Source organism: Vulpes lagopus, chromosome 20 (genome assembly GCF_018345385.1).
Source record: "Vulpes lagopus strain Blue_001 chromosome 20, ASM1834538v1, whole genome shotgun sequence".
Taxonomy (NCBI): domain Eukaryota; kingdom Metazoa; phylum Chordata; class Mammalia; order Carnivora; family Canidae; genus Vulpes; species Vulpes lagopus.
Window position 1 is genome coordinate 8048941 of NC_054843.1, and position 18796 is coordinate 8067736.

General features: G+C 45.7%; 1 protein-coding gene across 8 annotated transcripts in view; it reads left to right on the forward strand.

Moving 5' to 3' along the window:
• HLCS (holocarboxylase synthetase) overlaps window positions 1–18796 on the forward strand; it is a 221895-nt gene that overhangs the window by 37877 nt on the left and 165222 nt on the right. For all 8 annotated transcript variants that reach the window (XM_041734796.1, XM_041734794.1, XM_041734795.1 and 5 more), the window contains one exon: window positions 3051–3233. In XM_041734796.1, the coding sequence (XP_041590730.1) occupies window positions 3051–3233 (183 nt within the window). The remainder of the gene's footprint in view (window positions 1–3050; window positions 3234–18796) is intronic.

Genomic DNA, 18796 nt, shown 5'->3' on the forward strand with positions numbered 1-18796 from the left:
CTGTAATAATTAGGTTTGCAGGTGAAATTTAAGGCTGCGGATTAATGCTGACATTTGGTTATCAAAGCGACCGAGACTTTGGCATGAAGTTGGCCAAATAGATTTAAAAATAATTTATTTCTGGGATGCCTGGGTGGCTCTGTGGTTGTGCATCTGCCTTTGGCTCAGGGCTTGATCCTGAGGTCCTGGGATCAAGTCCTGCATCTGGCTCCCTGCAGGGAGCCTGCTTCTCCCTCTGCCTGTGTCTCTGCCTCTCTCTCTGTGTCTTTCATGAATAAATATATAAAAATCTAAAAAAAAAAATTATTTCCTTATTTAGCTTTAGCACATGGCAGTAGCAATCTGACTTTTACAGCAGGGTTTCTCCACCACTGCACTGCTGACATTTTGGGCTGATCTCTTGTCACGAAGTCATCCTGTCCCATGCACTGTAGGGTGTCAGCAGAGCTACACATTACATGCCAGTAGCAACCCCCCTCCCCCCTAGCCAATTTGTGACTGGAGACGTTTTAGTTCTGGCTTTTGGTCTAGGCAAAAAGCCTTAATTTTAGAAGAAGCCAAGTTATGGGAATGGACCCATCAGTATGGTAATAGTATGACAGCTGGAGGATGAGACGTTTCTTGGGTACCACAGAGGACCAGGAGTGCAAATCCAGAAGCACACACTCTCCTGCCCTGTGAATTGAGGTAGAGAGCCAAAGGAGGTCTGTCTTTTCACTTCTGTTTTATTTATTTATTTTTAAAGTATTTATTCATGAGAGACACACAGAGACACAGAGGCAGAGACACAGGCAGAGGAAGAAGCAGGCTCCTGATGTGAGGCTTGATCCTGGATCTCAGGATCACGCCCTGGATCGAAGGCAGATGCTCAACCGCTGAGCCACCCAGGCGTCCCTCACTTCCATTTTAGAAGCACCTCCTCTTGAAGCCCACGATAGCACTCCTCACACAGTGTCAGTGGTTGTCCGTTGTCTTACCTCCTGCAGCTCTTGAGGCCTGCTCGTGGGATGAGTGTTCCTTTTCCTCCTTGGCATCTCTCATGCATGACTGTGAGTTCACACCTCACTGCATGTGCTTCTTGAATCTTCTGGGTATTGACTCAGCCTGGGCTGTGTGTGTGCCATTAATCACGCTCACCACCTCTGCTCTGGGCCCAGGTCCGGGGAGAACTTCGCTTATTTTATTTCTGCCACCTGTTAGGGGTCATCTCCAGGAGAGCCACTTGCTCACGTGCTTGCATTGAACACGACCCACTGCTGTGCTCATTGGAGCAGCACTGGCTTTGCCCACTGGAGAGGAGAGGCCACATTTAGGGAGAGAACGCAGGGAAGGAGACTTGGATTCCTTGAAGGATTTCAGTTCTCTGCCTCAGCCTCTCTCCAGGGCTGTTTGGAGGACAGACTTGGGGGACAGACTCACTCCTGCTCCTGGACGACAGGAGCAGCCGTCTGCTGGCCCGCTGTGGTGTGGGGCCATGCTGGACTTCTCTACAAACCTCAGACTGGCATCAATTTTGAATAGCTGGATCACTTTGGACAGTATATTTGGATGGTTAAATCTTGGGTGGGAATTGAGGGATATTACATTGCTCGAAGCCTGGCACCTTGCTTTTTATTTTATCATGCTCCTATGATATCAGGTCAGGAGCTCCACATACATCAGATATCTACAGCTGATCCTTGGCAAAGGTAAGATAAAATCAAGCAAACAGGCTTAGGTTGTTCAATATTCTGGGACCCTCCAGGGCTCTTTTTTTTTTTCTTTTAAGATTTTATTTATTTATTCATGAGAGACACACAGAGAGAAAGGCACAGATACAGACAGAGGGAGAAGCAGGCTCCATTCCATGCAGGGAGCCTGACGTGGGACTCAATCCCGGGTCTCCAGGACCACACCCTGGGCTGAAAGCAGTGCCAAACCTCTTAGCCACCCGGGCTGCCCCCACCCTCCAGGGCTCTAATCGGATCTTAAGAGGACCAGAGGTTCTTGTTCCTTCAGAACAAGATACAGAGGGGTCTGGTGGGGCTGTTTGATTGATTGAAAAAATATTTTTATTTATTTTTAAAAGATTTTATTTATTCATTCATGAGAGACGCATAGGCAGAGACACAGGCAGAGGGAGAAGCAGGCTCCATGCAGGGAGCCCGATGTGGAACTCTATCCCAGGACCCTGGGATCACGACCTGAGCTGAAGTCAGATGTTCAACCACTGAACCACTCAGGTGCCCCTAAAAAAGGTTTTATGTATTAGAGAGAGAGAGAGAAAGAGAAAGGAAACACAAGCTGGGAGGAGGGGCAGAGAGAGCAGCAGACTCCACTGAGCAGAGAGCTGGATGCGGGGCTCAATTCCAGGACCCTGAGGTGATGACCTGAGCCAAAGGCAGATGCTCAACCCACTGAGCCACCCAGGTGCCTCCCAGTGGGGCTAGTTTAATTTGAAGTGGACGGCAAAGCCTGAACTAAATAGATGAAGTCTTGAATCTTAAATTCAATCCAGGTGAAGGAGGATGGGGCGGGAGGGCCTTTCTGGGGTCCCCCAAACCCCGCTTCTTCTGTCTGAATGCATGCAAACACTCTTCCAGTGGTGAGCGAGGCTACTGTCCATCCTGGGGTTGATTCCTGGTGGTTATGACTCAGGTAGAGTGAGGGTTTCAACATGACCCCTGGCCTCCCGGAGGTCGGCAGCGACCTTAATTGGGTTCTCAGCACAATCATATTTCTCCATGTTTTGGTGGAATCATCAAGGTAAGCAACTTGCCCAAGGTCCCCCGACTGGTCAGTGATAAAAGTTGGGACCCAGATGGAATCCGATTACTATCCAGGCTCATTTCCAGCAACCGCCTTTCTGCCCGGCCGCTGTGATTTCAATCGGCTCCTTTGAGTCTCTTTAACTGCTGTTGTTACTCTCCAAATGTTCAAGTTCAGTGTTTCCATACTGTTGATAATTCGAAGGATTCCTGTTCAGGTTTTCAGAAAAGCCAGGGAAGCACCGTTTCCCGTAAGGTGGGTAAGTGCCCCCCGGTTTACCAGGTGGTGTCTTTTCTCCTCAGGCGCACCTAGAACTACCTCCCAGCTCTTCAGTGGTGCAAGGCCAGGAGGATTTTAATCTGCTCAAATCAAGCAATCTCAGAAGATATGAAGTCCTCAGGGAGATCCTGACCACGCTCGGCCTAAACTGTGACATGAAACAAATTCCTGCCTTGACGCCTCTTTACTTACTGCCTGTGGCAGAGGTGAGTGCGGAGCTCTGGTGGGACGGAGACCCTGCTCCTCTGTGGTTTCGATTGTGATTTCTGCTTTTATTATTTTTACCTTTAAAAAAATTTTAAAGGATTTTATTTATTTATTCATGAGAGACACCGAGAGAGAGAGAGGCAGAGACACAGGCAGAGGGAGAAGCAAGCTCCTTGTGGGAAGCCTGATGCGGGACTCGATCCCAGGACCCCCGGGATCAAGACCTGAGCCAAAGGCAGGTGCTCAACCACTGAGCCACCCATGCCCCTCTGCTTTTTTTTTTTTTTTCCTGCTTTTATTCTAACGTCAGGTTTGGGAGCCGTCGTAAAGCCAGCCAAGTATAACTGGTATTTTTGGTGTTTGTGTGTGAGGGAGGGAGAGAAGCGGTTCTGGCTTAAAGGTCGTGGCTCAGTCACTTTAGGGGGCACAGGGGACACTCTTTTATGTGTCAAGAGCATCTTTGGAAACCACAGTTTATTCATTTGGGATGAAAACCTTTGCTTTGATCCGGGCCTTTCTCAGTGAGTATTTGGATGGCCAAATCCCAAGTTTCGTTTCATTTACGCCGATGTCTGCCATCTTGTGGCAGAAGGGGCTCTGGGTTTCAGTTTCTGTCTCCTGGTTGTGTCTACAAGGAAAATGCAGGAATTGTCCCAGGCTTTTGTCTGCTTTTGATGAAGTCTGCGGTTGTTACCTGGTTTGCACAGGTCACCACATTCTCTGGGGGTGTCTCCTCCTGCTGACCCCTTTGCTTTGCCAGGCTGTCAGTTTCTTATTAATTGTGGCAAATTATTTTGTGGGTCTTTTCCTGGTCTCCGTTAAATAGGGAAATTTGAGTGTTTAATAGATATCACCATGCAGTTTCAGCAAATACCTGATAGTCCAGGTGACGCCAAACACCAAACTTACCTGCTTTCCCTTGAGAAGAACAAAGTATACTTCCTACCTCAACCTTTTAATTTTTTAAAGATTTTATTTATTTATTCATGACAGACAAGAGACACACACAGAGAGAGGCAGAGACACAGGCAGAGGGAGAAACAGGCTCCATGCAGGGAGCCCGATGCAGGACTCGATCCCTGGTCTCCAGGATCAGGCCCAGGGCTGAAGGTGGCGCTGGGCCACCGGGGCTCAACCTTTTTAAAAGGGAAGAAACTCCCTTTGGATTCTACTCTGCCCCTTGGCATACTTAGTTTTCGGAGGAAAGCAGAGCAGTGGGGTCTCTGGGTGGGATGTGCTCACTTGGAGAAGACAGGTGTAAACTCCAAGGCAGGTAGGATTAGGGTACCTTATACGATTGATTATGTGAAGTTTCCAAGAAATAATGTATGTTAAAGTTTTATGTGAATTGTATTATTTAAAAGACAGTCAAATTATTAATATTATTATAATTAGACTGTTTGGAGTTTTAATAAGTTGCATGTATATAATGTACTTAAAAGTGCCTGGTGTCTAGTTTTAAAAAGATTTTGGGTAATGTTTTAAATTTTAAAAGTGAATGATACTGCAATGGATGATTTTTTCCCATTTAAGAAACATTCTTTTTTCTTTTCTTTCTTTTTTTTCTTTTAAACAGTACTCAGCTTTTATTATTTTTTTCATTCTTTTTTTTTTTTTTAAGATTTTTATTTATTTGTTTGACAGAGAGAGTACACAAGGAGGGGGTCAGGCATAGGGAGAGGGAGAAGCAGGCTCCCCACTGAACAGGGAGCCTCCCAGGGGACACGGTTCCAGGACCCTGGGAGAGTTACTTGAGCAGAAGGCAGATGCTTAACCAATTGTGCCACCCAGGTACCCAAAGAAACATTCTTTTATAGCATTTTCATGATGGTGTTTAGCTAGTTTGTACTCTTTATTTTAATGTTTTATTAAAATTTTTTAAAGTTTATTTATTTTAGTAATCTCTACACCCGTCGTGGAGCTTGTATTCACCACCCCACCCCAAGGTCAAGAGTTACGATTGAGCCAGCCAGGTGCCCCCTACTCTTTTTTAATGGGTGCTCTTGGGAATCCATAGTATGACTTTGGTTTGTGGCTTGATCTCAGGAATTCAAAGCCCCACATCATTTGTCTCTGTTTTAAATGTTTAGTTAATAGAGGGAAAGCAGCGAATCCATCTTGTGACTTTTATCAAAATAAAGTGGGTCCCCAGAGCTTCACTTCCTATAGACGGCCCACTTATTGTCCTCCCACTTTGGAGAGATGGGACAGAGCCTGTGGTAAGGGTCACTGGTCCCAGGTGAGTTGTCCTGGGACTGTCACTGTCCTAAATCATCTCTCTCTGCCCTTTCCTGGTCGTGGAGGGCTGAGTCTGGAAATGTGAGGGAGTGCCTGCTTCTTCTGGGGTCATGGAGCAAGATAGACCAGGCTTGCCGTTGGCAGTACTCCTTGACCTTTCCTGGGAATTCCGACTGGGAATCCTGAGCACACTGGTCTTGGGACTTGCCCTTCTGGACTCTTGGATGTATCAATGAAGAGGAAATAGTGTTCTCAATGTTTGAACTCTAGGCATTTCTTGTGTTTCTTTAGGATGGGTATAACCTGAAAGGCCTGAGCAGGGGCTTTGTATTGCGTGTCTGCTTATATTAATGTACCCAGTAGATGCTTCATGGTTTTTTTCCATTGGGTTCTCTAAACTGCCTGTGGGTGGGTAGGTGGGGGGATACGTTTCCCTGACTGATGGTGACTCTCATTCACAGACCTTGGGGATGAAGTGCTTGAACACCATTAAAGCAAGTATTTGTTCTTTGTGTGGATACACAGACACCCCACATAGACTCCAGGACTACTAAGTTCCTCCTTACAGAATAACTTTGGGAGCAAACACTTTTCAGAAATGTTCTTTCCTCATTTCGGGCCTTCCAGTGGGTCTGGTTGCTCTTGGATCTCTATGCCGTGGATTACTTTTTCTCCCTACTGCTTTTCTCTGAATTCCTTTTTACTCTGGGAGCCCAAGGAACTGAGTGTGTGGGTATACGATTGTTGCGTGTACCCTCATTCCTTAGAGGATATACTCTATCCTCCTTCTAGAAGACTTTGAATCTACTGTCAAAGGAAATATAAGAATTCAGGGTGTGAGGGTCTGTTTTCCTGGAGTACATATTCCTTAAAGGATTATCAGGCAAATGAATGTGAAGGTAGACCAGGACAGACTTCGATGATCATTCTGGAGGCAGCCGCCGAATTCCTTGGGGTCTTCTCCAAATGCCGAGGTGACGACATCTAGGGATGTGGTCTAGTCATTGTGCCGATGGCTTAGCACTTAGAGATGGTTTGGGATGATAGTTTGGGAAGAGAGTTGGGTGGTACTTTGTATTTGGTTTTCTTTCCTGCAGCCTCCTTACAAGATCTCGTAGATCCCTGTGGAATTAAAGCATGTGGAGAGGCTGCTGGCATCCCAGCATCCGTACTACATGGCCCATCCTTGGCTCCATCACCTGCCCTGAGGATTCTGTGCCTGCGCTGGCTCCTGCTCCCTCGAAAGTACTCTGTGCTCTTGGGAATCGCCCACCTGTCACCGCACGGTGTCGCTGCTGAGCTAGGCTGCCTGGTGAACAGACTCCCTAGACTGGGAAGGAGTTCAGAGACTAAAAAAAGTCTCTGCACCAGCTGCACATACTTTAGTAGTTTCCCATTATATTGGTGGCACTTTCTTTTGGATCTGTAGGAATTATTTCAGTGTCGCAGTCCACATTCGTCTTTCATTAAGCATTTTGCTTTGTCCTACGTGCTATTATAGGATGGAATATGAAAGAACAAACATCCTAGTTATCTGGATAGTTTTACTGCATCCCAGCTGTGTTTGCATAGTTTGGTGCCTAGGCCCTTGCTCTTTTAGATGGTACGGAAGATTGATGAGGCACCTATGAGCTTCCACATTACTACGCTACAAATAGAAAAGAATAGCACGGAGATGGAAAAAAACACTCCCCTGAAGTACAGTCGACTCTTGGTGTTTGCTGGGGCTGTGTTCTGAGACCTTTACTGGCATCCACACACCCCAGCAACATGTGATTTCCCCTATAAAATCCAGTCATCTATGGCCTCATAAGCGTCACCATGCATGACACCTGAAGGAAGCAGGGCTCTGCGAGGTACAGCCCCTGGGTGACTGGGTACTTCCTGTTTAATTTTTTTTTTAAGATTAATTTATTTATTCATGAAAGACACAGGCTGAGAGAGAGAGAGGCAGAGACACAGGCAGAGGGAGAAGCAGGCTCCTTGCAGGGAGCCTGATGAGGGACTCGATCCCAGATCCTGGGATCACAACCTGAGCCGAAGGCAGGCGCCCAACTGCTGAGTCACCCAGGCATCCCGAGTTCCCGTTTAATTGAAACTCCCAGGGGCAGGATTGAAATTCAGGCCTCAGCAAAATGATTCTCTGTCAAAGCAAACAAAACACATGAGCACTGTACACCACAGACATGTCTACAGAAAGAAAGACTGGAAGGAAGTACAGAACACATAGGGTATATTTCCGGGTGGTGGGCTTCTGGGTGATTATACTAAACTTTTGTATTTCCTAAATTTTCTGTAAGGTACATGTATTATTTTTATAACAAGCAAAACCAGTTATTAAAAATACACACAAGTTACTGTTATTGGATTTTGAAGGCATCCCGTAAGTGATCACAGCTCGAGTGTTAAAAAGCAAGGACACTTGGATAGATATGGATAGTTTATTTAATATTCAACATCTATTTTAATTACTTTAAAAGCATTAACTTTGTGGTGCCTGCGTGGCTTAGTTGGTTAAGCATCTGTCTTCAGCTCAGGTCATGATCTCGGGGTCTTGGGATCGAGCCCCACGTTGGGGACTCAGCGGGAAGCCTGCTTCTCCCTCTCCCTCCACCTGCCACTCTCCCTGCTTGTGCTCTCAGTCTCTCTCTCTATCAAATAAATAAATAAAATCTTCAATAAAATAATAAAAGTGTTAGCTTTGTTAGTCGTGACTTGACTCTGGTGATTGGCTAGTTATGGCTACACTGCTAGGTTTAATTGTGGCTCTCACCTTCCTATGCGGGCACCTCTGGGCTTCAGCTATGCATTCACATCTGTGGGTGGAGGGGATTTCTGGTGGTCCCGGAGGTCCTGGTGGAAGTTCATAATTCGAATGTCCCCCACCCCTATTTGGATGTTTCTCGATGGAACCCCTCGAACTATTTCTCAAAGAAGACCCAGATGTGCTGATGCCTACACAGTGAGTCCTTTCAAACCATTAACTTCCTTCCTGGAGGTGTGAGTAGAGGGAGAGGCTCAGAGCATACGTGATTGACCCCAGATTACTGGGTGGCCACCACGCTGACCTCCTGCCATGGGTGCTGCTGCGGGTGCTGCCGGGAAGTTAGCAGGAATACACTTTCCCTGTGGGGGACTGCTGTGTGTTTGTGAGTGACCTGGATTTGATAGAAAAACATAGCTTGTTCCTTTGCAGAACAAAGTCCCATGGAAAAACTCGCCCTCTTGTTTCCAGGTTTCTGGGCTCTGTTTCATTTTTATCTCTGCCCGGGGAGGGTGTGCAGTGAGCCCGAGGGGTTTGTGCTTGGGGGTGTGGGCAGCTGGTTGATCAGGACAAGCCAGGATGGGATCTCAACTCAGTGCAGAGCCCACTGCCAGTGGGTCGCTTTCGATGCCCCAGGGGAAGGGGGAGAGGATGGGACTGCGCACAGCCGGCCTGGCATGCTCTCCTACCCTGGGACATCACCGCTCGGGGATCTGGAGCTTTCTGAAATTACAAAGCTGGCTTTCTTTTGGGTGTTCCTTGTGGCTGGTAGCTGATGGTATGGAGGCCTCCTAAGAGTGTTGGCAGGAGTCCTGCCAGAGAGAGGGCATGCGGTTCCTTCACCTTGGGGTGGTGACGTAAAACCGTAACAAGAAGTGACAATTGGGGTTGTTGTTAGAGCATCTGGGCAGACATTGTCATGTTGTGTGTACGTGTGTAATTTCGGTGTTGTGGATGGGTCCTGTAGGCTTTAAAACAAAAAGTAATATCACATTTCATTTTGATTCAACCCCAAATCATTTGCCGTGGAATACCTCCTCCCACACCCCAGACAAAGCAGGTAGGAGCAGTTTTGGTGTCTGCAAATGTATTAAAAATCTCCTAGTATAGTCCCTTCCAGCAGGGAGTTACTTTTCCGATGTTGATTGCTTTCAGAGGGAACAGACTGAATCGTACCCCATGGTTCTCATTCCTTCTCCTCTAACTGATCTCTTCATTGAGCAAACATCCGAGTGCCTACTACGTGTGAGACCTCCCTGTGGACGTTTCTGGAAGAGAGATACAGTCCCATCTCGATCTTGCATGCGGTGTAGGTAACCAGGTGCCTCCCCAGGTGGCCTCATCTGGATCTCACAATGGCCCTGACAGGTGGGAAGGCAGGGCAGGGGTCCTTACCCCTGGAAGAGCAGGTTGGCTTGTGGGGTAGCAAAGCATCTCACATATTTTTCTGAGTTAATCAGAATTCTCCAACGACAACAAAAAAAATCAAACACCCTTTGCTTTCGGTGTTTTCGGCATATTTGGCATGGCATCCTCCCTGCTTCCCCCTTTAAATCTTAGTTTTGAGTCTCAGATCAGTACGGCGAGATGGAAACTTCTAGTGCTACTTTAAATACAGCTTAGAAAATAATTTTTAGAGATCCAAATTAGAGAGAAACTCAGAATTCCAGGTGCGCCCTGAATAGCTTTTGACATGTGGCTGACGTGGTGGTGTGGCAGTGATTTTACAATACGGCACCAGCTAAAGAGCAGCTGGCAGATTAAAGCAAACATTTAAAAGCTTTTATAGCTATGAATGTTTAGGGGTCCTTCATAGACCTTTCTCTCCTTTCTTTCTTCCTTCACCTAAACTGGAAATTTTTTGTTCATTTTAACTGCCTTCCTGTTATCGAACATAATACCTGTGGCAAAGGCGTTATGATGGGATTTGATGCTGAAATGCAAAAGAGATAATACGGGGGGTGTTTCCCTTAGCTGCCTTTTATTTTAGTCTTTTTTTTGGAGGGTGGTGGTGGGGAGAGGCTTCTCAGCTACTGCGTAAACCCGATATTTTTTATTTGCATCAAATTGTTATTTGCATCTTATTTTCACAAGAATGTTTCCAAAGCAGACTCCTGCAGAGTAAATACTTCTGGGCCCCAGTCCAGGCGGGGACTGATAACGTGCTCGTGGGAGACCCAGGCAGACGCAGCTTTGGTGGTTTTGCACTTGGAATGGGCGCCCTTCTAGCTCGGATCTTGCCGCCTGGCCTGGGGAAGCGGGGTGGGCCAGAGGGAGCTTCTTTCTCTGCCCTTTCCTCCTGCGGGTAGCACCCTAGCTCGGAAGGGCGCTTTTATTTCCTCAAGACTATTTATATCCACCGCTTATGCAGTCACAGATCTGTGGATGGGAAACAGGCCCTTTTGGAATAAAAAGTCCTCCAAGACCAAATGGTTTCTGTCTCCTACACCAGCTCCCTAATAGCTGCCATGTGTGAGCGGGTCCGGATTATGGTGCTGCCTCCTGGGGAAGCCGATTGAAGCTGTCTCCAGAAGTCTTGCAACGTTCTTAGGAGCAGATTTTTGTCTCTGGGGCCTACAAAGTACGTCCCCGGGAATGAGCCCCACGGGCCCGGGGCTGGCGGGCCCGGCCCAAGGGGCCTCTTGAGCTCAGGTGCGGAGCCGCTGGGCCCGCCCCGCCCGGTGCCGAGCTGCCCGGGGCCCGCGGGGCTGGGCACCGAGACCCGAGCCCGGCCCCAAGCCGCCGGTCCCCGGGGGTGTCTGCTGCAGCCGCGGGGAGCACATTCTGCTTCTGTTCGTGTCGATAATTCGGGAATGTCTCTCCGGGAATGAAAAAAACGATCACGTTTCGGGGTCGCCAAGCTGTCGCGCAGTTGGTGGCCCCGTATGGCGTGTGATCCTGTTTCCCCTGCCCCGGGTGGGAGGGTAGAGGCCCCCTGGGTGCCAGGGCGGGGGTGCTCCTGGGTCGGACCCCCGCGGGGAGGCTGCCGGGGCAGGACGGGGCCGAAGATCTCTGTGGCTCCCTCGCCAGCGCGGGCCAGCTGGGCAGCAGGAAAACGCGGCTCAGGTTAGTCTGTCTGTCTGTCTGTCTGTCTGTCTCGGAGATCAGGGGAGGGTGTAACCGCTTTCTCAGTGTGTTCTTGTTCTGGCTCCTCGCAGCTGCCTGTGAGCCGGTGCGTCTTTCCAGATGCTGCTGTGCCACGTCTGGCCACACACAGCCTTCCAGATACTGGATGTTTCTAGAAAAGCTCTGTATTATCCTTCTGCTTGTCTTGTATTTTTCTTTCTTAAAACGTTTCCACGCATTGGTTTAATAATACAGTCAGCAGGAGAAATACTGGAGTATAGATTATAATTTTGGTTCCTTTTTTTTTTTTTAAGATTTTATTTATTTTTTCATGAGAGACACAGAGAGCGAGGCAGAGACACAGGCAGAGGGAGAAGCAGGCTCCACGCAGGGAGCCCGATGCAGGACTCGATCCCAGGACCCCAGGCTCACGACCCGAGCCACAGGCAGATGCTCAACCACTGAGCCATCCACGTGCCCCTGTAATTTTGGTTCTTATTGATTGTTGGAGATATTGCCCCACACAAAAAATTCTAGAGGTCAAACCCCACAGGGTGACCTGAGGAATGGAATGAATGAAACGTCTTTAGAATATTTGTTGTAATTGGTAATTTTTAGTGGTATTTGAGTCTTGACAATTTTAACATATGAATTAACAGATAAAAAAATGAATTGGTAAGTGGAATACATGCAACTATTCCTATGTTTGCTTTAAGAAAACTTCTAGAAAATACTATAAGATTGCTGAAATAGAACCTTTCTTTGTGCAGACGTCTTTTTCCCCTGAGGATGAGAAATTTAGATGAAAATATCTACAGAAGCACCTGGGTGGGTCAGTCAGTTAAGTATCGGCCCTGCGCTCAGGTCATGATCTCGGGGTCCTGGCATCGAGCCCCATATCGGGCTCCCTGCTTAGCGAGGAGTCTGCATTTCTTTTTCATTCTCCCTCTGTGCTCTCTCACTCTCTCTCATAAATAAAATCTTTAAAAAATAAATATGTTAAAAAATATCTACAGATTCCTGCTAAAAAGAAAAGCTATTTTCTCATTGGCATATGGAGATGTATAGCATGATCTTGTGTTATGTGTGTAAGTCCTCCGATGTGTCTCCTGTATATGTGTCTGGGTGTGGGGAAATAGGGCTCCTGGGTAAAGAGAATGATTGTGTTGGCACTTGGCTCTTGCACCTCCAAGGTTTAAATTCAGATTCTTTTTTTTTTTTTTTTTAAGATTTTATTTGTTCATGGGAGGCAGAGACAGAGGGAGAGGCAGGTTCCCCGTGGAGCAGGGAGTCTGATGTGGGACTGAATCCCAGGACCCCTGAGCCAAAGGTATACGCTCAACCAACTGAGCCACCCAGGCGCCCCATAAATTCAGAATGTCTTGCAAAAGCAGACTGGTACTGGCCGTCACAGGTCAGCAGGATCACCAGATTCTGGACTGGTGCCTTGCTGGGCTGTGTTTGTTGGTGTCAGACTCCACGGGTCTTTCTTTCCTGAGCCCTGAACTATGAAAGTGTGTAGTTTAAACCTACTTGCCTCCTGTAGGCAAAGTAAAATTTGAAAATTAACATTAAAATTGAAATTGAGTATTCTTTTAAGAAAACTTGTAAAGTTTTCCTTTTTTAACGCCATAGGAAAGTATTTGACAAGTTGTTTTCGTCTTTGAGCGCAAATGAATCCTCCACACGGCAGTTTATTAGTGAGTAATTGAATGGTGCCACTACTAATCCCCCTTCCTGTTTTTATTCTCAGTAAATAAGGAAACACAGCTTTTAAAAGAAAACACCAATTGTGGTTTCATAAATTAAAAAATGATGCTCTGGTGTTTTTTTTTTTTTTTTTTTTTTTTAGGGATGGGGGAATGCCCAGACTCTTTCTGCCTTAGAATTGTCTAGATTATTACTCGAGTTTATTGTTTTCCACAGCCAACCTTCTACGTGAAGATTGAAGTTTTTCCTCAGGCTTTTTTTAGTTCTGTAAAGTGCCTTAAAGGTCAAAGTGTGTAATTTTTAAAAAAGATTTATTCATGAGAGACACACACACAGGAGGGAGGCAGAGACACAGGCAGAGGGAGAAGTGGGCTCCATGCAGGGAGCCCGACACAGGACTCGATCCCGGGGTCTCCAGGATCACGCCCTGGGCCGAAGGCAGGTGCTAAACTGCTGAGTCACCCAGGGATCCCCAAAGTGTGTAATTTTGAAGATTCTCTTCTTCTGCATGTATTTTGTTTTGGTGATGTTGGGATTACATGTGATGTCTCAGTTTGGCCAAATGAGTGTGTCACAAAAGGTGGCTTGCTATTTATTTATTTATTTATTTATTTAATTTATTTTTTAAAAGGTGGCTTTTTAAAGGACTGTCCACTGTCACCAGCTTCTCATTACTTTAACAATCTCTGTTCTGTTGTGGGAGGGAGATGAGATGACCATTCATGTTCTTTCCAGGACTCCAGTTTTCACGCTAGTCCCAGCAAAGCAATCAGATCCATATATATATATATATATGTGTGTGTGTGTGTGTGTGTGTGTGTGTAGTTTTTTAACTTTTAGATCGTTCCTCTGGATGCATTTTTTGGGTAAGGATTCGTGGTTATTACCATTTTCATCTTTATACTAGAACAATTTGAAACCATCAGTAGGTGCCTTTGCACAGTTAATTGAAAGACAACAAAAGAATGTTCTGCTCTGCTCTCTGCTCTATTTTAATTCAGTTTTTTTCTCAGATTGATTCTCTTATTAAGAATTATCTGTGCCGTATATAGGAGCCTCAAATTTACAAGCAAGTTATGGTTTCAAAATCTGTGTGCTAAGTTGGCTGTTTTAAAACATGGTTATTTATGTTAGTTGGGTTTCCTTACCAGCTCCCATACGTTCTCACGTTCCATAAGACAATTAAATACCATCTTGCCGGGCTGCTTCTGTCAGACTCTGGCCTGGTGGATCTTGAATGCACTGGGGATGCAGAACACCTCTTTCTATCTCTCCGAGGTTTGACTTGGAATACAGTAGCTCTGACTCAGACGTTGCCCAAAACTGTCCTGTTGGACACCTACTAATATCGTGAAACCTATGGTACGTCTGTGTCCTTACAGGGAATCTGTGAATTTGTGTTGGTACGTTAATATTTTTCTCATATTTAAGAAACATTTTTTTTCTATTTTCGTAGTAACTGCTGTACTGTACCCACATGTAAAAGGAAACGCTTTGTAGACAATTTTAAATGTACAAAAGTTAACAGAAAATTTAATGAACTCATGAGCTCAATCCCTCTTCTTCACAGATTTCTATTTCTGGTCAATCTTATTTTGTTTTATCCTGCCTGTCCCTTCTCCGCATCATTTTGAAACAAATCCCAGCTATTGCTATTAGATCTTTCATCGGCAAATATTTCAGTCTGTGTTTCTGAAAGATAAGAGCTCTGTGTAAAATCATGACCAGAAGACCACGGACACACCTAAAATAAATCAGTTCCTTTGCATAATCTCATATCCAGTTGGTGTTCTGTTTTCCAACTGGACTTACGTAAGGATGGGCTGTATCATCCATGCATCGTGTGTAAGTGTGTCAGTTTCTCTATACAACAAATGCAAGAAGGAAGCAACTAGATAGAAGCCAGTGTAGCTTTTGAGGGGAAGTGATTTAGAAAGTAGATTTCCCGTGTCTCTTGAAATGCCATATTTTAGCCCTTGTTCTGGAAACAGCAGCAAATAATCATTTGCAATCGCATGCAAAACAACCGTGCACAGAAATACAGGAGTTTTGTCTGATGTGTGCTGGTGCAGAGCTAGGCATGAGTTTCCCTCCCTCTCTTTTCTGCACCAGAAGTCCTGGTTTCTTCAACGGGGACGGTATTGATTTCTGCTCTGTATGCTTTCGGTTCGGGTTGATATTTAGCCTTTGACCCAGCCACTTTCTTACAATAAACAGTTTGTTGATGAGAGCAGCTGCCCACCAGATTGTTTCCAGATTGTTCTCTCCTGGCTGTGGTGAGAGCACACCTTATGAAGACGTCGGCTCGAAGTTTAGGGCTTCCACTTCTTGTAGCCCTCCGCCTGTGAAGCCAACTGTCAGCCTCTCAGCATTCTTCTAGTCCTATCCAGTAAGATGGTGAATCCACCACCCTAGAAATCAGGCCTTGCTTACAAGCTTGACTACTTAAAACAACAAAAAGCCAAGCTTGACTACTTTATTTTATTCTCTGATGGAAGGATAGCATTTTTTTTCTAGAAGTTTCTGCCGTATGGAGCAATTCTTTTTATTCCAAGAAGAATTCCCAGTATTTGGTCTGTGGAAATTAGTGGTATCTGGTGATGCTGTGTAGGGAAGTTGACAGAGCATGCTTTATTTTGCATAGGAGGCTGTGCTCTTGAATATTTACGGGTTTTCTACACAATTAAGGCATGAGGTAACGTTCCAGCTAAGGTAAGTATTACCTGCCTGGTTTTATTATCTTGCCCTTTCGAAATGAATTCTCATTTTTTCTACTCTTGGAAGACAGTACTACTTTTTTTTTTTAAATGCAAGCGACAGGTAACCTAATGACTTGGCAATTTATGTGACCCAAAAGTGCACCTCAGTTTGAATTTTTGCTGCTTCCCTAATCGCCCCCCAGCTGTTACCTAGAAGTGGACTGTCTGCTTACAGCAACCTTCATTAAGGAAAGGTCGGAGCTTTCAAGCCTCAGAGCCAACACTTTTCACTAAACTGGCCACCAGGGGCTGCTGTCAGAATGGTGAGTCTGAGCTCACCTCCCTAGAGGCAAGTTTACTTTTTCTACAACCAGTAAATTTTGTTAAGCTACCAATCCTGGTTTCAAACCTCAGGTCTCACTACACAGCCTCCAGTCACCAAGCATGCTTACAGCTGTATCCCTTCCAGCCAGGTATTACGTAGGACCTGGACCCAATTCAAGACCTAAGATTAAGACTTGTGTGTTTTTCATTCAGTGCCAATAAGCTGTTATTAATACACCGATTCCACATATACTGAAAAGCTTCACGAACGTACTGGGGTTTTGTGTTCAGGGAGAGTAGGTCCTACGTTTGGATCATTCAAGAGCCAGGCCTCTGGAGGAATGGCCCATGACGATGGAAATCTGGATTTTCAGGGAAGTGTTTCTTTCTTACCCGGAGTGGCCTTAGCATCCCTGTCCCAATGCAGGGGTCATGCTGATTCAACTAAAATGTGAAACGCTAGAAGATGTTCTTGGTGGTGGTTTTGTTTTTTTGATTTTTTTTTTTAATTTTTAGTTTTTTGTTATAAGAGCCTTGGGAGCAAATCCCTTCTTTTGTCTTCAGCTTTTTATTTAGAGGAAAAGAAATTCTAAGAAAGGGTGAAAGAATAGTACATAAACCACATGTAGCTTTCACCTTGGTTTACCCTTGTTAACATTTTGCTACATTTTCTTGAGAAAGAAGGTTTTGTTTTGTTTTTTTGGAAGATACATACTTTACTGCACACAACTTGTAAGTTATTTATGAAAGCATGAGACTTTGACATTGTTGCTTCTAGGAGTTGGCAACGAGTGGTGCTAGTTTGCACTTGGCCCTGGGCTTGTTTTCTTTATTTGAAGTAAACCAGTACCCTACTGGTTTGTAGTGGTTCTGGATGGCTGGTCGTCGCCCTACTGGGCTGTGCTATGGGCACATCCCATCTTCACCTTGGCCAGCATGTACAGAATTCTTATGATATAATATATTTAAAAAATCCTGAATTACAGAACATGGAACATCTTGAAGCCACGTGTTGGGAGGACAACTAGTTGATCTTTTATGCCCAACAAAGGATTTCTACCCCCGATCTAAGAAAATTCCACTGATGACCACGTCATGAGTATAGGATTTACAGTTTTTCTTTCAACTTTCTAACCCAAGTATTGTGCCTTGGGAACCTTAGATCTGATTGCTTGCTTCCATAAGAACTTTTTTTTCCCCCTTTATTTGGGGTAAACCGTAAGTAGTGTACAAACGCTGTTGTATTATTTATGTGAATATCTGTCTGCCCCATTAAACTGTAATACAAGATCATTTGAAAGCAAGGACCATATGTTGTTAATCTCTATGCCCCTTCCCAGTATTTGGCCTATAGTAGGCATTTAGTAAGAGCGTTTTGTTTGAACACTTAAGCGCTTTGGCTTTTCCCACTAACGTATTGTGAAACGCTTCCCCTGCTCCTGAGTCTGGGACACCCCAGGGGCCTCAGGGGGACAGGCTAGCAGCAAACAGCCCACCCAGTGCAGACTGGCTGCCCGTCCCATCTAGTTCTGCCACCGTTTATCCAGGTATGATGGGAATTTCATAAACAACCCTGTTAAACAGATTCAGAGAATCCACTGTTGACTGAGCCTGAGGAACACTGACAAGGTGGAGTTTAGGAGAAGGACCAAAGAGTTTTATCTGTTATAAATGTGCTTTCCCATTTAGAAACTACTGGGTCCATGCTGGTTGGTCCACTAGCTGCCCCTTGCCATGAAGTAGGGAGTATGCTCTTGTGAATGCAGCGAGGACAATGTCCTGTGCCCCTCTTGGCCCCAGGGTGGATTCTCTGAGCTTTTTACAGGGTCCTGATGACAGTCAGTCAAACAGATGAACCTTTGCTAAAATGGGTGGTTGGTTGGCATAGGAGGCTCTTGGCCTTCTATGAGTGCACCTCCAGCCGGCTCCATCTCTTCTTTACAGGTAACATATTGTTATTGGAAAATAGTACTCAGTACTGTTATTAAGTATTTCTTAATATTGGAATCCTGGAGATGATGGTACAGTTTTTTTTTTTTAAGTCTTTTAATTTTTTAAAAGATTTTATTTGTCAGAGAGAGAGTGTATAAGCAGGGGGAGTGGGTGAGGGAGAAGAGCTTCCCTGCCAAGCAGGATGCCCAATGCAGGGTCTGATCCCAGGACCACCATCTGAGCCGAAGGCAGTTGCTTAACTGACTGAGCCCCCCAGGCGCCATGATGATGGTACAATTTTTTTTAAAGATTTTATTTATTTATTCATGAGAGACACACACACACACACACACACACACACACACACACACAGAGGCAGAGACACAGGCAGAGGGAGAAGCAGGCTCCATGCAGGAAGCCTGATGTGGGACTTGATCCCAGGTCTCCAGGATCATGCCCTGGCTGAAGGCAGCACTAAACCGGTGAGCCACCCGGACTGCCCCATGATGGTACAATTTTAACTGAGCATTAAACATTTGGGGCTAAACATAGAAGAGTTTTTTCATTTATTCATGAGAGACACAGGCAGAGACACAGGCAGAGGGAGAAGCAGGCTCCCTGGGGGGAGACCGATGTGGGACTCGATCCCAGGACGCCAGAATCACAACCTGAGCCCAAGGCAGATGCTCAAGCACTGAGCCACCCAGGCGCCCCCTTAAACATAGAATCGTGAAGCTGAGCCTTGGATGTTAAAACTGCAAGGGATGTTTGGAGTTTCTTGTTTTCCAAATGAAGAAACTGAGGCCCAGCATGGGCAGTGCCTGCCAGC